The sequence below is a fragment of the Euwallacea similis genome, chromosome 24, assembly GCF_039881205.1.
Source record: "Euwallacea similis isolate ESF13 chromosome 24, ESF131.1, whole genome shotgun sequence".
Lineage (NCBI taxonomy): Eukaryota > Metazoa > Arthropoda > Insecta > Coleoptera > Curculionidae > Euwallacea > Euwallacea similis.
Genome location: NC_089632.1, coordinates 565,751 through 590,345, shown reverse-complemented (window position 1 = coordinate 590,345; position 24,595 = coordinate 565,751). Strand labels below are relative to the sequence as shown.

At 32.6% G+C, this 24,595-nt stretch overlaps 1 protein-coding gene across 1 annotated transcript; it reads right to left on the bottom strand.

Moving 5' to 3' along the window:
* Positions 1-4,553: 4,553 nt before the first annotated feature.
* On the bottom strand, positions 4,554-24,091 carry LOC136416616 (ubiquitin-conjugating enzyme E2 Q2). The gene is made up of 7 exons (XM_066401883.1): positions 23,792-24,091; positions 20,627-20,838; positions 18,708-18,835; positions 17,939-18,051; positions 16,877-17,168; positions 16,593-16,820; positions 4,554-9,324 (listed from the first exon to the last, which is right to left on the bottom strand). Exons 1-7 carry the CDS (start codon positions 23,951-23,953, stop codon positions 9,293-9,295), a joined length of 1,167 nt encoding a protein of 388 aa, XP_066257980.1. The 5' UTR covers positions 23,954-24,091; the 3' UTR covers positions 4,554-9,292.
* Between the last annotated feature and the right edge of the window lie 504 nt (positions 24,092-24,595).

Here is a 24,595-nt window from a genome sequence, read left to right as displayed (position 1 = left end):
TCTAAAAAAATTAAAGCGATAAGTAGAGAATTTACGAACAAAATCTGATTTTATTTCTTGCAAATAAATTTACCGATTACAAATAAAATTTAAATTTTTGCAAAAACGACTTGTCAAAATTACTTTTAACATAGCCTGTTGTAAAAAGGTTCCAACTTCTTTAAAACTAGGTATCACACGACCCTTCTTTCCTATTCAAATTTGAGGAGTAGTAATGCCCCCTCCTGGGGGGTTGCTCGTTCAAGCATCAAATGTACATCCAAACATACCTCCCAAGAAACATCAATCGACGTGTTTCGGTAATTCACTCCAGACACGACAGTATACGAAATATTCGGGGTGGCTTTTTTTTGGGACACCCTGTATGTACATATTTCAAATATACATCCAAATGTAATATTTACTTCTAATTTATATTAAGAAAATGTATAATTTCATTTTGTCACCTATTTCTACATAATTTTTACATGAAACGAATGTTTTTGCATATGTTCTTCAAATGATATTCCCATGCAAAGTAGCGATAGTAAAAATTTCATTAATTGAATAGTCAATTTTTTAACTTTCTAATATTCCATTTTCACTTTTCACCTTAATCGTTCTCCCTTCACTCTTTATTTCCTTATTCTCTCGTTCTACATTAGAACTTTGGAAAATTTTCAACTCTTACATTTTTTTTCCGAACAGTATTGAACGTGGCTTTGATTAACTCTGACTTAACTTGAATTTAATGCTGTCATATAATGAAAAAAACATAAATTGAGAGAGGTGCAGTATCAAATGTGAACAGAAGATACATAGACTATTACTAATTGCATATTAGTGTGTGATAAGGGTATAAACATGCACTTCATATACGTAACACCCTATGAACATAATACTGCATATTCTTAATCAAAAATGCAACATTGTGTGAATATAAAAGCAATGAATACGTTTAAGGCTGTGTAAGATAGCTCAGACCGTGATTAGTTCCCTAAGCTGTTTGATAAATGAGTGTTTTAGCTCCCACATATTCCCATCTATTACTAAAGTGTTAGTGATCTTTAGCTACCGACTTTCTGCCATCTTGTTAGAAGGTCTTTGAGAGGGTAATTTTGGATATAGACCGGGGAAATCCGCTGAAACGGCGATATTTAGTGTCATGAAACATATTAGATAATAAAAAATTGATTTCTGACTAGAAAAAAATTGGTCGCTACATGAAAAGAACATTAAAATGAGCAGAAAATTATTCATCCTTCGAATGAGGTACCTCACATGAACGAAGAAAGTGTTCAGTGTTAAAGAGGTGCAGGAAAAGTACTGATATAATAAAAAGTGGGCGATTAGTCATTAGAAGGGGAGAGGGGGGAAGGGGGTTATAAAGATCAGGGGGTACTGCAAATCACGTTACTAGTGTGTGCAAATTACTTTTTACCGGTTCTACCAGTAATAGTAGTACCATTAACGTAGAATGTAATTTATGAATTAAGAATATTTTACATACGGAATCTATGTTGTCCTCTGGTGTTGGGGAGCTAAAATGGCGATTTATTAGGAGAATAGTGTCCTACATATGTAAATTGCGAGTACCGCACACAGGTGGCGCCTACAATTTTAACTGCCCGTAAAAATAATTTAAAATGCTATTTTCTACCAAAGATTGTGTTTGTTGTTTGATCCTCAACATGCGCAGATTTCAACCACATTTAGCTCCGCAGTATACGCACAATACCGTACTGATTCGCTAAAATTAAAACATGAATCAGGAATGAGACATAACAAACGTTACATTAATGAGTTTTTTAGAGAACCGCAAGCCTATGCAAAATCCTAGAGATATCCTATTAACTTAAAGAGTTCGGCTATTCGAAATTCTGCCATCTGCTAACACGTATGAACATGCGAAACTGAAGAGGAGAAAAGATGGGGACCCCATCAGTAATTCTTTTAAGGTGTTTCGGTCGCAAGACAAAAGAGAACATCTCCAGCTGCAATTGATAGCCGACTAGTAATTATAGATTAACCGTAATTGTTCGAGAACGAAGATTGGCGGGTGCATATGGATCAGACTGACAAGACAGCCTCCCCTGGACCCGGCTTCAGGCAAAGTGCGACAAAAAGCAACACCAGCCATTAACTCTCCGCCAAAGAAGTATGTGCAAAATGTTACGTGCGATACCAAGCAAAGGCGAATAGTTGATTTAAAAGTTACTTGGGATGCCAAATTGTTTAAAAACTGAATCAGTCCCTGACTATTCAAGTTAGTGGCATATCACGTTGATCTGCCATCTCCCGTCCAATGACCGAAATAGACCGACATCGGGCGCAATTAGAGAATTGACGAGTGACCGCAGATAAAGGACGACACCACAACACAAACACACACATCACGAAAAGAAACTGCTCCTCGGGCAAAAATACACGTCAGAGGGGAGCTATAAAAGGTCAAGATCAAAAAACAGAATACCAGCAAAAAGAAAAATCTTCGACACTACCGCTATATGTATACAGGGTGTTCCGGAATGATGGTCAAAACTTTTAACAGGGTATTCTAACAACAATTTTAGAGGGGGACCTTCGTTTGAAACTTTTTAATTTGGGTCCTTCCTGTCGAGATATTCGAGTTTCAAAATGGTGGAAAATGATCATTTCTCTCTTTTTTCTTAAAAGTGGTAACACTTAGAAATTTCAATTTTGATACACATTATCAGCTAGTTCAACTCTATTTTTTGGTAGTGTTTGTTCTGTGGTTTACGTTTCTGGAGGGCTGGAATCAGCAACTCCTAATTTTATTTCTTTCAGAACTTTTTTCTATAATAGCCGATTTCGATAAAACTTTTTTTTTAATACTACACATAATTTTAAAACTTTTTTTACTCTTATCATTTTTGCATATAACCAACAATTGGCGTAAGAAAAATAAAAATCGTTTTTCTTATCCTATTAGGCATTTTCTCTATTTATGCCAAGATTGTGCCGGCGACCATTTTGAACATTTGATGTAAATTTTATTATTATCTGGGAGATTAGATACAGTTATTTCAATTTGTTCATATTGCTAATAATTGATTAAATTATTTATTTCTCAATTTTTGCTCTTAATTCCTAATTAGTTAAATATTGGTTTCATCTTTTAGAGCTAAACTTAAGAAAAATAAAAGAGGCGCAATTTGGACGATTTTGTTGACAGCACCAACACTCTCTACATAACAATCGCTTGTTGCATCTATCAGTAACCGGTGACGAAAAGATGCCTAATAGGGTAAGAAAAATGATTTTTTTTTTACGTCAACTATTAATTATGTGCAAAAATGATAAGAATAAAAAAAGTTTTAAAATTATGTGTAGTGTTTAAAAAAAAGTTTTATCGAAATTGGTTATTGGAGAAAAAAGTTCTGAAAGAAATAAAATTAAGAGTTGCTGATTCCAGCACTTCAGAAACGTGAATCACAGAACAAACACTACCAAAAAATAAAGTTGAACTACCTGATAATGTGTACCAAAATTGAAATTTCTAAGTGTTACCATTTTTAAGAAAAAAGAGAAAAATTATTATTTGCCGCCATTTTGAAACTCGAATATCTCGACAGGAAGGACACAAATTGAAAAATTTCATACGAAGATCCCCCTCTAAAATGGCTGGAAGAATACCATGTTGGAAGATTTGACCATTATTCCGGAACACCCTGTATATCCCTCAGAACGGTTCTTCTGGATCTCGGAGAAAGGGGTGAAGAGGGGGCGGAGAGTTTTCTTCTATTTCCAAGGTTTTTAGTGGGTAGGTTCCTCGGCAAATCCCACACTACCCGAAACCGGATAGAAAAAACATTCAGACTGCGAGGGGGCTTTCGCAGATTTTCCTAAGAAGAGATTCCAAAGAGTCCTTGGTGATGGTTTCTCGACGTCCGATTTGGATTTTTTGAAAATTTGTGTCACAAAAATGGGGCAAGAATGATGACTTCTGCAAGGACGTAAACTCGACGAATATTGCACAAGGAGAAAGAGGAGGCGTTTATGGGCAAAGACGGATTCAACAAAAGAGGAGAGTTTCATAATAGCGAGATAGAGTTGAAGGCCAGATAGGCTCGAAGATGTGACCTCCTATCCTATAAAGTGTAACTGTAGACCGAGGGTGCTCGGCATAATCGTTTATGTAATCAGTGCTGTTAAGACTTGCGAAAGAACGAGACCTTCAGGGAGGTGATTGCAATTTTAAAGCGCTATTATTGTAGTACCTACACCTCACAATTATAACGAAGACTAGAGAGGACGATAGAGAAATCGCATATCGGCTTAAAAGGCAGTGTAATTAATGAAGGCATTAATTTCTGCTAATATCCCGAATGTAAGATTCTGGATTCTAATTCACTGAAAAGAAAAAACATTTGCTATGGGTGGCACTTAGTCGAGTAATCTCACAGAAACGGCAATCGAGATAGTGCTAGATGCGATTAATGTTACCTCAACAGTTAGTTAAGTTTTAACTTTAGTTTAAAAAACTGGACATTAACACAATTATTGCCTCGGATTGTACGACTTATACATATTTAAAAATAAAGCACACTTAGTTGAATGATAATTATTTATTTACCTTAAGAATAAAAAGCAAATACTCACAAACTGTTTACGAGGAGAAAGAGTACAGCGCAAAGAATACACGTCGTTTTGTTATGTACAATGAAACGGATCGGCAAAGGCTCCAATTACATTGTATCTTACCTTTCCCGCATGAAACTTACAGCTATGCATCTAATTGAAACAAATTTCGTAAAACCAGATAATAATACTAAAAATCAGAGAGAAGAGAAATAATGGAGCCTTGCAAATAATAAAGCAGAAAAAGTCAACATAAACTGAACAGGACTTCTAAGAATAAAACCTTAATAAGTACGTCTTAAAAATATTTTACACAGTAACAAATGAATGAGTTATTCTAAGTGTAATTATGAGTAACTAACTAAATAACAAACTATGAAAGTCGGCCGGATATCAGAAACATAATTTCAAGAAGACGGGAATTCGGAAACATGTCACTTATTTCTTTTAGATAACTCGTCTTCTTGACACCACCTTTACTTAAATGAAACATTCGGCGAGACTATGACATAAAACTAAATGAAACATCACATTTTTAATATAAGACTGGCTATCTTAGTTAAAATTTTTCGGTGCGCCTTCGTGCTTACAACTACAAGCCTATCAGATACAGTTTTCAAAATCTATCACCAAGATACCCAGCCCGGGGAGCGGAATATTTTATTCACAGTTGCAACGCCCTCTACGTTACGCTCATAATTGATAAAATACAAGATATCAACTAGTAAGGTGGTTTCATACATCGCACACCCAAGGAGTGTCTGTCCATTCGGTAAACTACCGAACAAATATTGACCAGGAAGGATAAAGAAAATTGGAGTTCTCCCTAGAGGTTGCAAAATGACAATCGACAATTAATCATTTTAACATAAAAAAACGAAGTAACTGAAGTTTGTAATAACCCTCTAAATAATGCCATTTTGTACGTAATAAAAAAAAAACATTCTTTCTATTGTTGTCTCCATAATTGGTCAATATCCGAATGGTCATTTGCCGGACTAAATGATCGAACAAGTCGAATATTTTATTTCACGAAACATCTTACACAACCTACATTAACTGAACGAATTAATAGAAAATTAACACAGTTAACTTAATTGCACGGCCTATAAGAAAAAAATGATTAACTCGGTAGCCGAATTGTTACAATTCATCTAAAAAAAAAAAACAAAAAGAATTAGTTACTATAAAAACTTAACTTTTCGACCCTTAAGTAGCTACAAATAAGAAACGTAATTTTTTTTTATGTGGGATCGAATGATTCGTTTAAATACCCAAAAATATTATAGGTGTAACTTGCAATTTTAGTTTCGGACAAGCAAACTGAGTATTAATCTTACGAGGGTATTGATTCATTTTTAGGATAATCCTGAGACACTCCCAAAATCAATAAATCGCTATAACCGTTCAAAGCAATAGCATTGCATGACTGGCAGAGGAAACAAAATTAACAATTGTCGCAACATTCGTCTAAGATACATCTTATTCACTCATTCACCCAGACATCCTACCATACAGGGTTTCTTAGTTAGGTGTGCCCCACAATTACTGCCTCCGAAATAGTAAGAGTTACGCAACTGGTTAAATGAGAAAAATTTACCATTTCTCAAAAATTGGTCAAGAGTTTCAATTGAAAGTATTTCAAATCAGCCATATCAAAGCGGGTTCAATATATTTTTCACTGGTTTCTTCCTCTTTGCAATTGTATTATTATTCCAAAATACGTATATTACACAGTATTGACACCAACTTACCTTTTTGTTAAAACAGATCTAGAGTTTTTATTTCACATTTCAAAAGCGTTTTTTACCCCTTCAAGATCAATGCATCATCGATGCATTTTTGTTGTTTTTAGTTTAACACCTAGTTCCCCTAATATTAACCCAATAGAATTTTCTATTTGAGAAACTAGGAAAGTATCAAACGCCAAGGATACAAAAAAACATCCTAGGAACATCACAAAAAAATATTGATGATGATATTGATATAATATTGATTAAAAAATACACAAACGATGCATTGATCTTTTAGGAATAAAAATTGTTATTGAAATATGAAATAATAAGGCCAGGCCTGTATTTTAAAAAGCTGAGTTGGTGGTATTAATATCTTGAACACGAAACGTCACCTTTAGATAAAAATAAACCTATGATGTAAAGAAAAAGAAACTGACACAAAAACATATAAAGCTTTTTTCTCCACTAGTTTCTGAGTTATAATTTTTGAAATATTTTTGATTGAAAGTTTTGACAAATGACTGGATGTTACATTGAGCAATTGTGGCATTTAACGACATCCATAATTGGTATCGAAATAACGGTTTCTGTGCTAGGTTTCTCCTTGTTCTACTAATCGGAAGATGTAAGGTGGAAGTTAAAAAAGATGACGTGATAGGACTTAAAAATTCTTCCGTGGTCATTTGAATGTCAGGCGAATTGAGCAGCTCCACAATCCCATAAAATCACTTTATAATGGTTTGAAAACTTCTGAATGATATGTTCTAAACTTCTATGGCCAACAAAAAATTACCAGGAGCTAAATAAACTCTGAGATGAACATTGAAATTACAAAAGGTGAATTAATTAAGAATTTCACGTAACTCTGGTTTGATATTCCATTTCAGATATGAATAGATAAGGGATATTTTGAAAACTGTTCTTCATCCAGATAAAAACGTGTGAGTGTAGAAGTTATTCAAAACAAATTACCGTTAGCAAGATGATATTTGATTTACGAATCCACATTGTTTTTCACAATGAACTACGGACGACAGTTTCCAGAAGAGATGAGGCAACACACGTTGATCTAAATAAATTTGTCAATAAGTAAATTTTCGGGAGTTACGAACTATTTCATGAAAAGGGTGGCGCTCAACGTCCAGACATTATATTATCATCGGATCCTACTTTTTCGAAACAATAGGGAAAACAGTCCCGATACACTCTGAATGATACATAAATCTAATTAACGACTTTTTTGTTCCACAGCTTTAACAGGTTATGGTCATGATTGGTTATAAGATGTGCCCTGGTCTTCTGGATCTCTAGATTTGAGTATGAAAGACCACACAAAAAAGAGGCACCTGAAGATGGCTACTTAAAAAGATGTATTATAAGTAAGTGAGAACTGGAACCAGTTTTGGGCAGTAGACGGATATTGAAGAGAACATGACAAAAAAATCACATTTTTGTGAAAAAATAACTGTCTACTGTTTACTAAAAAATTAGTAGATTCCGCATGATTAACCTGTATTCGCATTTGATTCTTTATGAAATATTAGGCCAGCTCGAGCTTTTCACTACACTAATTTTGATATATGGTTCGAAAGAAAATTTTAAGTAGATTTTTACTAATGAAGAAAAATTGATGTAGGTTACTCCCACTTTTAAAAATAAAAGGTGTTTCCAGTTAAACCAGTCGATGCTTGAGATAAGAGGTCGATAAGCTATTTAACATGACTTAGTTTTTGATTATTACGAAGAAAACTACCGAAATGATGACATGCCACATACATCTGGGGTCAGCCGATTAATGTTTTGAAAGCCAGCAGCTCATTTACCTATTCTTCAAAATGGCGATAAAACGAAAACTAAGTTGTCTACAACGATGAATAAAGCAAACAACATATGATATTATTTCATATTATAGCAAAGTACTGATCAATACCCCCGCATAAAGTTTAATTAAACAGCTAAATATGAACTAGTTATTTACGTAACAAGCGAAAAAAGTAACTCTTGACGCATGAGCGTGAAATGTTGCAATTACGCGAGTGTGTTAACAAATTTTCTTGCGAGTTATGTACAGTATTTTTCCCACGACCATTACGTTATTACATCTCACTTTTATTATGGCCGATTAGGCGATGCTTTTGAAAAATAGTATTTTGGAAATTGACATCATTTTGCTATTTTGGAAACACGTAGGATATAGATAATACGGAATATATTCGTACACTACTTGGCTAATACAATAGCATGTGACTATATAACTATTTTAGATAGAATTTTTCATTGCGGTGTGTATATCATTCTTTTGTTTTTGCTAACAAACGCGTGCGTTAGGACTTCCTAACATTCACGTCTGTTAGCAGTTGTTTTCGCGACTACTACCTTCGTTGACTATTATGTTTACTTTTGTAGGGGGTCGTGAGAAAAAACTTAATATAATTGTGTTGCTAACCCTAATGATTCTTCGTTCCCGAACTACTTACGTTTAATTTCCAGACAGTTTTTCCATATCACCGACAATGAAGATCAGATCCTCTACTCATTAGGTACAGTAACAAGTCATAACTACAAGATCCATCTCAAAAAAGAAATCTGATTAATTCTCGAAATGATCGGTAATCTTAAAATCCAAGCAGTAAAACCGAAATACTAAGGATATGAATGAATTTCATTGTGTATACTTTTGTTTTTAAAACACCAATGAATTTTTTGTTGAATGTTCACGAATACTAATCCTATACAAAACCGACAGCGTTGTCTCAGAGATTTGTATGCCGAAAGCTTTAATGCCATTTTAAGATGAATCTTTCTTTTTTAGCATGCCTGAAGGCTTTGTTAAAGGTAATGAACTTAAGAATATAAAAAAACAGACACTAAAGGATTTCTGTTCCTCAAATTAATATTAACCAAAGGGCACTAACACAGAATATTCTCAAGAAAAAATAATGAAATTAAGAGTAGCATATTGGCACAAAACAAAATTAACCGTCTTCTTTGGGGGGTGTAAACCAACCTGAAACAAAAAATAAAATTTAATATTAAAGTTTATGGCAAAAAGTAAGGACGTCCTGCATGGTACCTATATGAAAGAAGTATATTATAATTTTAAAATTTCGCAATTCCGGTAATCAGAATATTCAGTGATGCGACGTTATCATTTATACCAACAAACAGCAACAACTTCCGATATTTCAAATCGGATACTCTCATTAATACACTCACAAACAAAAATTCTAGAATAATTTATACACTTCAGATGGAGGTGGTAGAGTATGCATAAAGTCCAAATATTAATTGTGTTGGTGATTCCATTATCCTTAAGGAAGACATTAATTAGGAGAATCACACGAATCTTGTTGAGGTGAAACTACAAGAACAATTGTGGTATATGAGTTACCTCCTTAAAGAACATATTTTGCCGTATGCCGACTTTATTGAGATGATAACTTTGTGCTAATGCATGAAAATGTCTGCACCCCTACCGCAACACCAATCGAACAACCACTTTAAAAAATTGTTTGAGACGAAGTGGTCAATCCTAAAACAGTGCTTGGCTTTTAATAACCTAGGTTGTTAACAACTCACAAGTTGTCCAAATCGAAGTATACTCCGATGTGACGAAGTGTATTATACTAAGGTCAAGACAATCCGAAAGATACCTACAAACATTCAGATTTTCCATTGACATTTTCGAAGTCTAGATTAAAATATTGAATTTTGCTGAGCATTTATTAACTTGCTTTAAATCTTTTTGCATAGGAAAATATAAATTTTTATATAATGTGCCAAAGCTAAGCCCAGCATAACCTAACATGACCTGAAACCACCTTTCCTCACATTTCCATAAAAATTCTTGACGTTTAAACTACAGTTAGACACCGATTTGTCATCAGACTAACTCATAATTTCACATTTTTTTATGGACTAATCCAACAATCAATTCCCAAAAACTGTTTTACTCATAGTAAAAGTCAGACAATTTTATTTTAACTGGTCTTTAAGTTATAAATGAGACAAAAATGCATATATAGTTATGGCCAAAAAAATAAGAGTATCATTTAAAAAATCTATTATAAGTAATAATGTTTACAATATTTATTCAAAAAATATACAAATTGTCTCAAAATGTTGTTCTTAACATCTACTATCTTATTTACAATACTAGACTACAACACATTACAAGACACAAGAAATTCAAGAATTTTATCGAAAATTCGAGTGGTCAAAAAAATAAGAGCGTTTAGAAATAGCTCTCAAAACTAGAAAAAAACATATAACACAACAACAAACTAATCAAAAATGACGTAATTATAATATAATACTCAATATTTTGTCGAATATCCTTTATGGGATAATACTGCAGCACATCGTTTAGGCATGGTGTCTATCAGCTTGCGGCAGACTTCTATTGGAATAGAATACCAGATTTCTTGGACATTTCTCCATACAAGTTTCACGTTGATTGTTTTTTTCAAAGCTACACGACTTTTGAGAATTTTTCACAAATTTTCTATTGGGTTCATGTCCGGGGACTAACATGGCTAAGGTAAAATGTCAATATTTTGGGAATTCAACCACGCTTTAACAACTTCAGCGGTACGTTTAGGGTCGTTGTCATGTTGGTAGATTCATTTCAATGGCAGATTTTCTTGAGCATAAGGCAACATAACATTTTGCAAAATGTCCAAGTAAATTTCTTTTGTCACGTTTTTTTTTTTAATTAAATAAATCGGACCAACTCCTTCATACGAGAACGAGCCCCAAACTTTAATATAGCCTCCACCATGTTTAATAGTGCATATTGTACTTTTTGGATTTAGTTGTTCATTTGTCCAACGTTTCAGAGTTACTCTCCCATCATTTCCGAACAAATTGATTTTGGTTTCGTCCGAAAAAAGAATGTTTTTCCATTGCATGCGATTTAAATTATTTTTTATAAATTCAATGCGACGTTTAAGATGTGTTTTATTCAAATAGAGCACTTTTCTCGCAATTCTACCGTTATAACCGAACTGTTGCATTCGTCTTCGAATAGTTCTAGCACTAATTGGTAGGTTGAAATTTTGTTTGGCAACTGTAGACATCAGAAAAGGATCTTTTGACACTTCACGTATTAAACGAGCATCTTCCCAACTTGTAGTTTTACGTTTCCGGCCTCGGGACTCTGGTTTTTGCTGCATATCTTTCTCTTTTAAAACTTTTGCCACAAGGAAAGGAGATCTATTTAAGAGTTTCACAAATAAATTTATAAGTTTTTCCTCGTTCACGCAACTGTAAAATTATCCGACGCTCTTCATTACTGCAATGTTTATTACGACCCATTTTACACAATTTTTGTACACAATATTACACACGATAAAATACTCTACGTCTTTTATTTTCAAAGAATTTTAATTAACTAACTCTTAAAACATTCAGGTCCAGAGATTGCATCGTCGGCCATCTTTTGCTCTCAGTTTTTCTGTTTTGTTTACAATCATAACTAACAAATAAATCCCTCGTACCAGACTAAATAATTCTGTAACAGGATATTAACTGGTGTCTATAATATATGGTTAAATTATAACAACAAACATAATTCACACACGAAACCATTAAGTAACGGATATACTTGTATTTCTGATATGATTTATATCAAATATCCCAATATCCCTAAACGCTCTTATTTTTTTAACCACTCGAATTTTCCATAAAATTCTTGAATTTCTTGTGTCTTGTAATATGTTGTAGTCTAATATTACAAATAAGATAGTAGATGTTAAGAACAACATTTTGAGACAAATTGTATATTTTTTGAATAAATATTGTAAACGTTATTACTTATAATAGATTTTTTAAATGATACTCTTATTTTTTGGCCATAACTTATATATAGTCAATTCCAAAAGTCTACGTACACCTTAGAAAATTAGAATTTTTGAGTATTATTAAAAAAAGACACAGTTTAATTACCAATTTCTAATATAAAACTGTTTTAAAATGTTAGATAAAACATATGCTAAATTCAAATTTGCTTTAGTTTCATATTTGTTCATTTGCAACTCTTAAAACGTAATTAAGCACCTCTCAAAAGTCTAAGTACAATTTTGACTTTCTGCTAATAAATGGTTTTAAACTCGCGGAAAAACGAAATTCCTTTAAAAATTGTCAATTGTAGGGGTTGCTTCCTTTGTTATTGTATAATACAATATAGTGTTATATTCGACAATATTTGTAATAAGTGTTTAAAATGCCGTGCTAAAATGCTTTGCCAATTGGTAACTTAGTAGTGAAGCTATGAAATTCTGGAAGATCATATGGTGAGATTGCGAAAACTTTATATTTAAAACGCAGCACAGTTCAAACAATCTTTAAAAATTTTATTATAAACGGTCATCTTACTGATAAACGTCGTGTTGTTCGTCTCAAAAAATTAAGTAGTAATCGAGATTGTAAGAGAATTTTAAAAACAATCGCTTCTGACTCGCGACGTAGTGCCCCAAAATTGGTCGCAGATGTGGCACACACTTCAAGAAAAAATGTCGAGTCGGAAACCATTAGAAGAATTTTACGCAAAACAGGTTTTAATGAAAGAGTGCCCCGAAAGAAACCACTGATTTCTCAAATCAACAGAGAAAAACGACTTGTGTTCGCTAAGGAACATCAGAACTCTCGATTTTTGGGTAAAAGTTTAAGGATTAACAAGAATGGGTTTAACATTTTTGGATATGATGAGAGGGAAAAGATACGGCGAAAAAAAACGAAGAGCTGGAAACCAAAAACTTAATGGCATGGTGGAGAGACTATCATAAATGAGAGCGATTACAGCTAGTGGAGTAGACAACTTAGTGTTCATTGATGAAATAATGCATAAATAACTCTATCTGGTTATATTACAAGAAAATTTGGAACCATCTGCAGCTATATTATGCTTAGGAGATGATTAGATTCTTCAACACACAGCTCGGTTTGTTAAGACATGGATCTCGGACAACGTGCCTATAGAGCTTCATTCGCCACCACAATCAGCCGATTTTAAACCTATCAAGCATGTTCGGGATGAATTAGAAAATATCAAATTACTAACAAAAATTCATTAAAAGATGCTTTACAACGAGCATGAAATAGTGTCACCTCTGAAATTACCATGAATTTAGTCAGTTCTACAGTACGCGACAATAAAATAGCACACAGTGAAATTTATGTCAAAAATCATTTGTAATGCATTTTATGTAATAATTTTTTATTAATTTATGTAATACATAACAAAGGAGAATGATTGCTTTACAATTTTTATGAAAAAGAGGTATTAATAAATAATACAATTAAAATCGTGAAAATTTAATGCGACAAAATAATAGCACATTTTGGTTTGATTTATCTCTGCGGTGATTCAGCGAATAGTAATTTGAAGTATTTATGCTTAAGTTTTTTCTATGAAGGATGAAATCCATACGTAATATAAATAAATACAAATACCATTCAATTCTTGAAGTCATGGGGCGAGGTACGAAATTAAGTGAGAGTGAAATCGCTAAGATTTTATGCTTATGGAAAGAAAAGTATTCAATATTAAAAATTGCCAAAATTGTGGGCAGAAGTCGCAAAGTAATATATAATTTAATTAAAAATCCCAGTAATTATGGCAAAAAAAAAGGTAAGGGCCGACCACCAGCGTTAACAAAACGTGAGAAACGTACTATTTTGAGAGCAGCATCAAACTCTTTTGCTACGGCTAGAGAAATAGCTGATTCAGTGGGCATAAATACTAATATCAGAAACGTACAACGTGTACTTCAACATTCCTCAATCATACAACATCAAAAACTTAAAAAGAAACCACTCCTATCTTCAAGGCACAAAGAGGCTCGTTTGCAGTTTGTGACAAAACATCTGAAATCTATAAAAAAATTAAAACGTGTTGTATTTAGTGACAAAAAAAAATTTAATCTCGATGGACCAGATGGGTGGAATCATTACTATCATGATTTGAGAAAGGAAGAAGTTTATTTAAGTCGTCGGCAAATGGATGGAGGCAGCCTTATGATTTGGGCCGGTATCGGGTATAAAAGAAAGACTGAATTGAACGTTATTAAAGGACGGTTAAATAGTCGTGAGTACATAAAATTAATTGATACACAACTTAAAAAGTGTGCTATACAAATATCAGGAGAACATTTTATTTTCCAACAAGATAACGCAGTTGTACACACCGCAAAGTGCGTTAAAGAGTATTTTGAAACCAATAATGTTACTATTTTGGAATGGCCAGCAACCCGATTCGAATATCACCCGATTTGAATATAATTGAAAATTGTTGTGGCAAACTTGCAAGGGCTGTGTATAAAAATGGCAGACAATTTAATAATGCAGAAGATTTAAAAAATTGTATTATTTGTGAATGGAATAAGATTTCTAGAAAATATATTAAAAAATTATTCAAATCAATACCAGATCGTCTTATAGAGGTAATAAAAAATAAAGGTGGTAGTACAAAGTACTAGCTTCAAAATGTATTAAGTTTTTTTAGTTAAATAATTGTAAAATTAGTTATTTTTGAAGGATGTGCTATTATTTTGTCGTGTTAAATTTTCACGATTTTGATTATATTATTTTTAATACCTCTTTTCCATAAAAATTGTAAAGCAATCATTCTCCTTTGTTATGTATTACATAAATTAATAAAAAATTATTAAATAAAATGCATTACAAATGATTTTTGACATAAATTTCACTGTGTGCTATTTTATTGTCGCGTACTGTACGTCCAGGCGGCTAGAAACTGTTGTGGCTCTATAAGATGGACCAACTAAGTATTAATTTCGTAAAAAACAGTAAGATTAGAACTAATTCAAATGAAAACATTTTCACTATACGTACACTTTTGGAATATGCCAATTTAGGATTTAACTGTTAAAAATAAATAATTTGGACTCTAAAGCAAATTTAACTTCAACAAATATAATATTTCCTTTGTCATTATAAGACTGTTCTGAAATAAAAAAATCTAGTTTAAACTTTTTTTTTCCTCATAATAGTAAAAAATCCTAATTTTCTAAGGTGTACATAGACTTTTGGGACTGACTGTATATAGGGTGTTTCAAAACTGCACGGCACTATTTCAGGTACATATTCTCTAGTGCAAAATAAAGAAAAAAGTTCATATGAACATGGGTCCTATCTCGATCAATGGCGGAGTTACAGTTACAAAATGTAATAAAATATTAGGTTTTTTTTTTTATTGTGCTTGTCCCATTGCAGATAGAGCTTTTAAATTTTATATGCGTACTAGGTAATTGGTGTTGCTTAAAAGAGACTAAATTACCTTCAACTACTATACAGGGTATTACATGTTCTGAGGTCTTGCTCCATAAAATCCTTTAGAAAAACTTGCTAGTATGCCACTGATGTATTCTAATATTTTTCTTTAATTTTCCAATCTATTACCTAAATTTTATCTCTCTTGAGTTTTGGTCAAATTCTGTTCAGTTTCCTCATAAATTAATTATTTATTGAATTCAGTCGCATATTCAGACGTTATCCTGAGGCTATACGAAGTGTTCAAGATGCATGGATTCGTCGTGCTCAATGCTGTATTCAAAAAACGGAGGCCACTTTGAACAGTTCCTTTAAATTCTGCCTCATTTTAAGTTTATTCTTTAAAATTACAATTTTGTGTATCAATTTTTTTAATGAAAAATATCAAAATATTATAGGCTTCTTGACTTCTGAAAATGTAACTAAATGCAATAAATAATTAATTTATGAGGAAACTAAACAGAATTCGACCCAAACCCAAGAGAGATAAAATTTAGGTAATAGATTGGAAAATTAAAGAAAAATATTAGAATACGCCAGAGGCATACTAGCAAGTTTTTCTAAAGGATTTTATGGAGCAAGACCTTAGAAAATGCAATATCCTGTATGGTAGTTGAAGGTAATTTAGTCTCGCGTTAAGCAGCACCCATTACCTAGTACGCGTATAAAATTTAAAAGCTCTATCTGCAATAAGTCAAGCACAATTTAAAAAAAACTAATATTTTCTTACACTTTGACACCTTGTAACTCCGCCACTGATAGAGATAGGACCCATGTTCATATGAACTTTTGTCTTTATTTTGCACTAGAGATCACGTACTTGAAATAGTGCCGTGCAGTTTTGAAACACCCTATATTGTATATGATTCCAAGTGAGAAAAAATTGGCCTAGTCAATTTCATTTAAAAATGTCACATATTAGAAAAAAAAACATTAAATACTTTTTTTTAACTATGTAGAATGGATAGGGAATAAAGAACTTACCATTTTTCTCATGTATCTGCACCAAACTTTTAAAACTCTGCTGCGCTCTGGCCAAACTGTACTGGCCTTGAGAGCACACTTTCGGTGGTCCAAACTGGATTCTAGCCTTGCCTTTCACCAAAGTGGCCGATATTTGCATGATAACGGCCTCAACTGTGTACGCACTCGACCAACCCTGTTTTGTCAACAGTTCCATACAGATGGCGCCTCCGACCAGGACATAACCACCTAATCACAACCAAAATATGCAGTGAGTGTGACAAAATTAGTTTCAACCCACGAACCTGAAATGATTGGATGAACTACTCGAACGAAGGGAGGTTCGAATGGATAAGTATCTTTGAATAACATATTCAACTGTATGCAGTCTTTTCCCTCCTTTTCTTTGAGCATCTGAAGGTCGTGGGACAATGGACTGTCGGGATCCACGGCCATAAGCCGCACGTTCCATTCGTAGAGGGAATCGTTGACAAGCTCGATTTGGTACATTTTGCTTTTAAATGATTCCGATCGATAGATGTCGCGGAGCTCTTTCATTAAGCGATCGGTGGCTTGAACCGACCCCGACACCGAACCCTTAAAAGAATAAATAAAGAAATCAGTCACAAATAAAAACAACTGAAAAAAATAGTGTATTACACAGGGTGAATTTTTTAACGCGAAACAAAACAATTTATAATGGGTTAATAAAAATTTATCACCCACATATTTGAGGATGGGTGGACATGTTTTAATACTCATTTAAAAAAGGTACGACCACAGGAACAATTTTTTACAATAGTAACCTATATTATTTTTAATGTTACTCAACATTTTAAGCATTTATATGTATGATTATTTATATGATGTAGTATATCCTATCCCTTTGTTCAATCTGACCAATGAGTTGGCTAAGTAGAGTTTTAAGTCATCTGAATAGACCTTAACCATATCTAGAGGTTAGTAAAAGACATGGCTCCCATGGGCTAAATATATAGCTATAAGAAGGCAATCTGAATATAATCGGCAGGATATTGAAAGAATCGGCTATAATTAAGAGATCTAGTGTGAGTCATTGTAGATTAAACAGAAATATGTATCTCCTGTGAATTCAGAACAGTCCGCTCTACAAACACTGCGTTAAGGCCCTTTAGGATATAATCGCAGAGGTTGCTTCTATCTCTTTTTTCTTAAAACTACTAGGGATTACCAAACCTTTACACTCTTACAGTATATTTTTCTTACTTTTAATATTAAATCGAACTCACAGTAATCCAACTGGACCCCATTTTAAATAGTTTCAAAAAAAGGAATCAAATTAAAAAGAATAAACCAAAAAAAGAAAAGTAAATAAACTAACGACTTACTTTTAGGTAATCCTGCCGTTGATTTTGTCTTAATCTTTCTAAAGTTGCTAAATGTTCCACTCCCATTTCATCTCCTCTTTGTCTTGCTGTTGTTCCTTCTTCCATTTCCATTCCTAAGTTATCAGAAATATTAAACATAAACACATTATTAAATATTAAAATTATATTTATTTCCCGCTATTCCCAGTTATCACTGTGATAAAAAATTGCCAAATGCACTTATTATATTGAGAACAAGGTAAGATTTGGCAAAATATTTGATATCAAGTTCTAAAGTTTCATAAAAGCCATAAAATCAGAGACACTCAATCAGTTGTTACTCAAGAATTATTTAATCGGATTTTTCTAAATAAGAGTAAAAGCTTATTTTTAAAAAGATATACACAGAATGTTTCCCAAAAATATGATACAATTTTAGGAGGATATTCGTTTGGTTAAAATGAAAAAAGTGCCTATAAACACATGTCCTAAATCGCGTCATTTCTGAAATCCAGAGTATATCCAAACGGCGAAAAATTTTAAATAAATCGTCGTAAGCACTTTTTTTTAATAGTAAAAAACTATTTCCTTTTTCTAAACCTGAACCCACCGTATTTCGAAAATTTCGAAAACCGATTCCGGACATATTTTCGTACAAAGTTTTTTCTATTTTAACCTAAAGGGTATCCCATTAATTCTGCGTTGTATGTTTAGAAAACACCCTATATATTAAGTACATAAAGCACTAATTTTTTTTGTTTCCAAAAACATTTTATCTCACATTACTTACCCAAATCCTCATCATCATCATTGGGATCGTCACTGTCCTCGTCCACCGTCATGGCATCTGAATCCTGGGCGTCTGCGTCGCTGTCCAAACCCTCATCTTCCATAGCCTCAAATCCACTATTGCAAATTCTAAAATATGTTAAAATAATTATTAAAAATCATATGTATATTAGTTTTTGGAAACTGAACCGTTACACTGGGGTCATCTGCAACCCATGGCAAATTTTCAAAAATACCTATATAAACATGTTAGTTTTATATTTTTCCGTATTATTTCAATCATAATTCAGATATTCTGAAGTAAAAAGTATCATTAAACTGAAACACTCTTATTAAAATGAAATAAAACATCAACATTATTTGATAAAGTTCCACAAAAGCCAATGGACAAATAAAGTAAAATTTCTAAAAAATAATTCAATGTCATGGAAGAAAAAAAACAAACTTTTAGTAAATTGTAAAAAAAACTAACATTCATGTTTTTGAAATATCAAGACTAACCATTACATGAATGACATCATAATTCCTTGTTTGATTGATCCTTGCGTATAGCTTAAGAAAATCTATAATATTTATTTGAATACTTCTGATCTTTAAACAATGGACAAGAGAAACACATCTGTATCTTCAGCTGAGGCGCCGCCTTATTTTCTGTGTGATACTGTTTTGATGTCAAAACAGTGCAAGAAAGTTGTCATTATGATTGCAAAATTAAAAAAATATATTGCACGCCACAGCTTGACAGTGCTCATAAAGATTCTTGACAGATATACAGGGTAATTCAGAGTTGTGGTGTCAAAAGCCTAGGGGGTATTCATCTCAATAAAATATGAAAAAAAGTTCATATGAACATGAGGCCGGAAATGCTTCGTTTCCAAGATACAGGGTGTTAAAGTTTAAGAAAAAATTAAGTTGTTCAATAATAGCTTAAAAACGCTTCAGCCGATTTGATTTGTACATTTTAGTCTCTTGACTTTTTTCCGTATCTCGCTTAATTTTGGAGAAAAAAATACAATACCATATTTCGACACGTCTCTGAACTCAAGAAGGAAAAGTAAAAAAAAAACATCAAAAGAACTTGTCTTAGTATTAAAAATACCGGAATTTAAGATTTTGTCCACTCTAAAGATTATTTTATTTTGTGTGTTTATTGTAAACGCTCTACATTTATTCAAGTTGCAATTTAACAATGTTAGTTGTTAAATTGCAACTCAAAAAAGCAGGGGGTTGTCAGTTCGAACATTTGTTGTAATTTTGTTAGCACTTATTAATTTACAAACTTTTATTTTTAATGTGTACCCGCTCTGAAGATGGGAAGCACTTAGGTATGCATTTTAAAGACAAGTTTTTTTGATGTTTTTTTACTTTTCCTTCTCAAGTTCAGGGACATGTCGAAGCATGGTATTGTATTTTTTTCTCGAAAACTAAGCGAGATACGGAAAAAAGTCAAGAGACTAAAATGTACTATTTTTTGTAGATTCTTTCAAATCGGCTGAAGCGTCTTTAAGCTATTATTGAAAAACTCATTTTTTTCTTAAACTTTAATACCCTGTATCTCAGAAATGAAGCATTTCCAGACTCATGTTCATATGAACTTTTTTTCATATTTTGTTGACATGAATATCCCCTAGGCTTTTGGCACCACAACTCTGAATCGCCCTGTATATCATTTCACATGCGGTAAATTGGTACTCTTTGTTCACAAATGCATGCAGTAAAACCACTCTTTGAGATTTATCCTCCTATGTTCAAATAATATTTTCATTATTCTTCTGGTTTTTACCATAAAACCTTGATTTTGTTGTGTATTAAAAGTAAAAATTTATTCTTCCCAAAACTTTTAAAAAATGTATAATAAATTGATATCCATAAAAAATGGACACATGATAACTTATTATATAATCTCAAATCTTTACTCACCTATCCCCTGTTTGTTCAGGTATTCTTAATCGATCAAGGTCAGGAGGTTCAAGAACTGCGTGCAATCTACAGAGTTCCTTGAGTAATATGCCAACTTGGTGAAGGACATGATTGTCCAAACCCTCAGTATTGCTGAGTATCTGCACTGCATTTGTTATACTTGTTTCTTCAGAGTCTGCAAACCATACTGGTGGTACTGCAGGATAGGTTTCCTAAAATTTATGATAATATATAGACAATCACAAAATTAGAGTAATAAAATCACTGACCCATTGCCATAAATGGATGTATTCTTATGTCATTCACAACTAGGGCATGGGGATCAGTAAATGGCACAAACTTTACAATTATGTTATAAAGGAGGAAAGTCAAATAAATATTAAAAACCAAGAAATTTTATTCTAATCAATTTTGTAAAGTTTAGAGGGTGCCCCAACAGTATATTGAAGAGTTTGAGCGCCACTTTACGTATACTCTATATAATAGAATTAAATTTAAACCTATTTATTCTTTTCATCTCTCATCCAGTTTAAATAATGTAAAAAAAAATTAATAAAAGCAATAGTTTTTGGTACACCATGTGCTAATCACAGCAAACAGTGTGCCACCTTCCATATCTCTCTCCATAGATATATAGGATGCACTTTGAAGATTAATCTGACGAACAGCAAGTGACAATAGGCTTCGTCGAATCGATATCACTAATGCATTTCGAAGCGGTTTTATATGATCGTGGTTCCACTGTACGTTACGAAATTGTGATAGCTATGATTACGTAGAAACTCGGCGGTCTTAACGTGTTTTAATCTTCTTTTAAAATTAAGAACAAAATTGCGAACAATATTTTTTGTACAAAATTAGTGATTAACGTTATCTTTTAAACAATTAGCTTCATAGATTTTATACATGCAATATAAAATTCGTTTGAAATGTATAACTCCATTAAATTGTGGGTCAGAGTTGAAGTCAGGGTAGGCAAAGGCACACTGAACGCACTAAGAGTACTAAAGTTTTGACTACTGTATATAACACGTTTGTACCATTTTAGCCACCAATAAGCTATTTCAAGAATAAAGAGAACAGTTAGTGTTAGGATATCCCACCTCACAATGAATAGAGTGGTTCACGTGGTTCAACTTGGCAGATTTATCATATTACCTGTATTTGAAATGACCTGTCAATGTATTCTCCCACAGAAAGCACAAAAACAAATACCGTACCTCACGTAGCTCTCAAACGCAGCAATGAATGTGCATTTAGAGATAAAGTAATGAACTTCTCAAATCTTAATCCATCACCTATCTACAAACCCAAAAACCTATTCTGCATCAATTTATTGACAGGTTTATTCTCAATGGTAATATCAGTCACACTTGAATGACATTATACCTGTTTTATTCAATTCAAGGATAGACAGTTCACCATCTGAAATGACTACGAACCTGCACACTTTCATTCTCACATAAAATAAAAAGTTAAAAATTGGCTTTGTTATATCTTATTTAATATTATTTGCCATATAAATTCAATCATGTTAAAATAATATTTTTCTAATTTTGACACATATTGAACTTTTTTTTAAAATAAGTTACCAAATACATTTAATTTCATAACTAATTGCATAGTAAAAGCAGTGGCCAGATCTTGAAATCTTTATTATATTTTGATTGTCATTTAGAAAGTTTAGTCTTTTAACATCTTTAAACAGGAATTTGGCATAGAAATTTTAAAATTTTTCATACATCTTTAATATCTGCATAAATCTTTAAATATCTGCCAAAAGTTATTTAATAAGGCAATTAAACTTAATAGAATGTTAATATTATAATAAATTAAACTTTTAAAATATTATAAAGTCCAGAGCTTTGGACATCTTAAAAGTCAAACATGTCAGTATTTAAATATAGATAGTAATGTATTTTATCCCCTAAAAACGAAATTGAAATATTTTATTATTGTAATGTAGGTAGGTTTTCACGAAGGTAGGTGTTCCTGATTCCATAACTAGTATGGTTCAATGATATCAATATGTTCAGTAAAATCCACTAATAAACTCGAAATTTACAAGATCAAAATCAAACTAACAAAGTTTGTAGCAAACTTTGTAGAGTGTTTAATTTCCATAAAGCAAAAAGGGAGAATAGATTGATAAGTACATAGCCATGACAATACCTACTTGCAATAAGGATAAATTTGCCTAAATAATTTTATAATTTATACATGTTTTAACAGTACAGACTCTGACCACCCAACTACAATTTTAGATGTTTATATATACCATATGATTTTCTTTCTTATTTTAGAAGGTTTTGGTATATCCACAATGGTGTATGTAAAATTTGAGATATGCACATGCTATTTTTTCAAATTTAATCTTGAAGTGACTAAACTGATCATTTTTCAATGTTATGTTGGCCTTACATTCTCTTACTTTGATAAGGTTAATTCCTTACATACTACAATGTTGACAAATGCTGAAGTAAAAGGATATGCTTTAATAGGCACATTTGATTTTAACATCACATCAATCTGATTAGAAGTTGATGGTTCCTTTATTAAATAAACAAAGTGGTTGTCAAAATGGCAATCTGGTAGACCAAGTATAAAAGATAAAGTTTAAAGCGGCATATGTATTATATATTATAGACAAGGTCAACTTTATCAACAGTAGAACTTAAACAGGTGGAGAATGAAATCAAACCAACTATCTGAAATAACCTGAACTAACTTTGAAAAGCTAATAATAAATATCATAAGTTGTAATAAAAGAGAGAAAGTACAACTAATGTGCAATTGTCCTTGAATAAGGGTGAATAGTAGTAAAAAGGGTTGTAAAATAGCTGTTGCATTTAAATTTCAGCTATTAGGTAAACATTTCTCTTGTCCTCTAAATTAATAAGTGTGGGAAATTGAGCTATAAAAAAAATGGGTTGCCAGGAGAATGTTGTGCAAATTAAAGCTCCACTTTCTAAATTTTCAATAACAAACAGAAGTGTTCAAGCTCAGCTGTTTCTTCACTTCTCCCAAATACATATGTTAAATGTCAAGATGGGGGTCACAATATCCTTTGTTCTAAATTGGCCCTATTCCCTCGTTAAACTTGAATGCATACACAAAAAACCAACTGTTTCTAGCTCTAAAATAACGTAAAACACTAAGACTCACCGTTATATTCGCATGAATCATATATTTCTTCCCCGATTTGCCTACGAACCTACAACTCAATTCGTCGACACTCGCCGAGATAATTTGAAAGCGTTCATGGTGCTTGCCGAAAACTTGTTCTAAAGTCCGTATTTCTTGCTTAAGAGTATTTAAACAAGCCATAGGTTTCACAAATCCGAAATTATGGGCTCTGGAAAAGGCAAATTATGGATAATTTTACTACAAAATTTGGAATTGAGAGTCGAGCTCGTAGCTAGCTCAGCTACACTCCCAAAAGCCAAAATGATGGCATTTGTTTAGTGACAGTGACATCTGACACCGTTGGCAGTGGCGGTGTTGCTATATGTGTAAATATGAGGGACTTTCGACTTTCAGCATACACGGATTCCAATTTGATTTGATTGCACTTTCAATAGTTCCAATCAATGATTAACGATCGCGATCGACTTTATATCGGGTGATTAAAACTAACAAGAGACCTTAACTATAAAATTCATTTTTTAACATTCAACATCAAATTTACATGTAAAATGTTTTACTCTCTCTTAGGCAGTTATTTTAGAATTCTTACTGCTATAAATTTAACCCAAGCTAGATTTGAGACCTTAATTTTGCTTTTTAATGTGTCAATACATTCGTTATGTCCAGTGATAAGCCTTTCTGCGTTAACGGAGCGCCGTTGCTATTCTGTGCAGTTGCCAATTCAACGAGTTTGGATGAATTTCTCTGATAACGAAAACGTCCATCAGATCGAGTATAATCGACGTCCATCATAGCTATCCTGAGACCCACTTCATCTATCAA

Excerpts from the sequence above, each read along its gene's own strand:
- LOC136416616 (XM_066401883.1), bottom strand. The coding sequence starts at position 23,953 with ATGGCTTGTTTAAATACTCTTAAGCAAGAAATACGGACTTTAGAACAA. Across the intron at positions 18,052-18,707 it reads TGATGATGATGAGGATTTGG|GAATGGAAATGGAAGAAGGA; the intron begins GTAAGTAATGTG and ends CTGATAACTTAG. Across the intron at positions 9,325-16,592 it reads GCAGATACATGAGAAAAATG|GTTGGTTTACACCCCCCAAA; the intron begins GTAAGTTCTTTA and ends TTTTTGTTTCAG.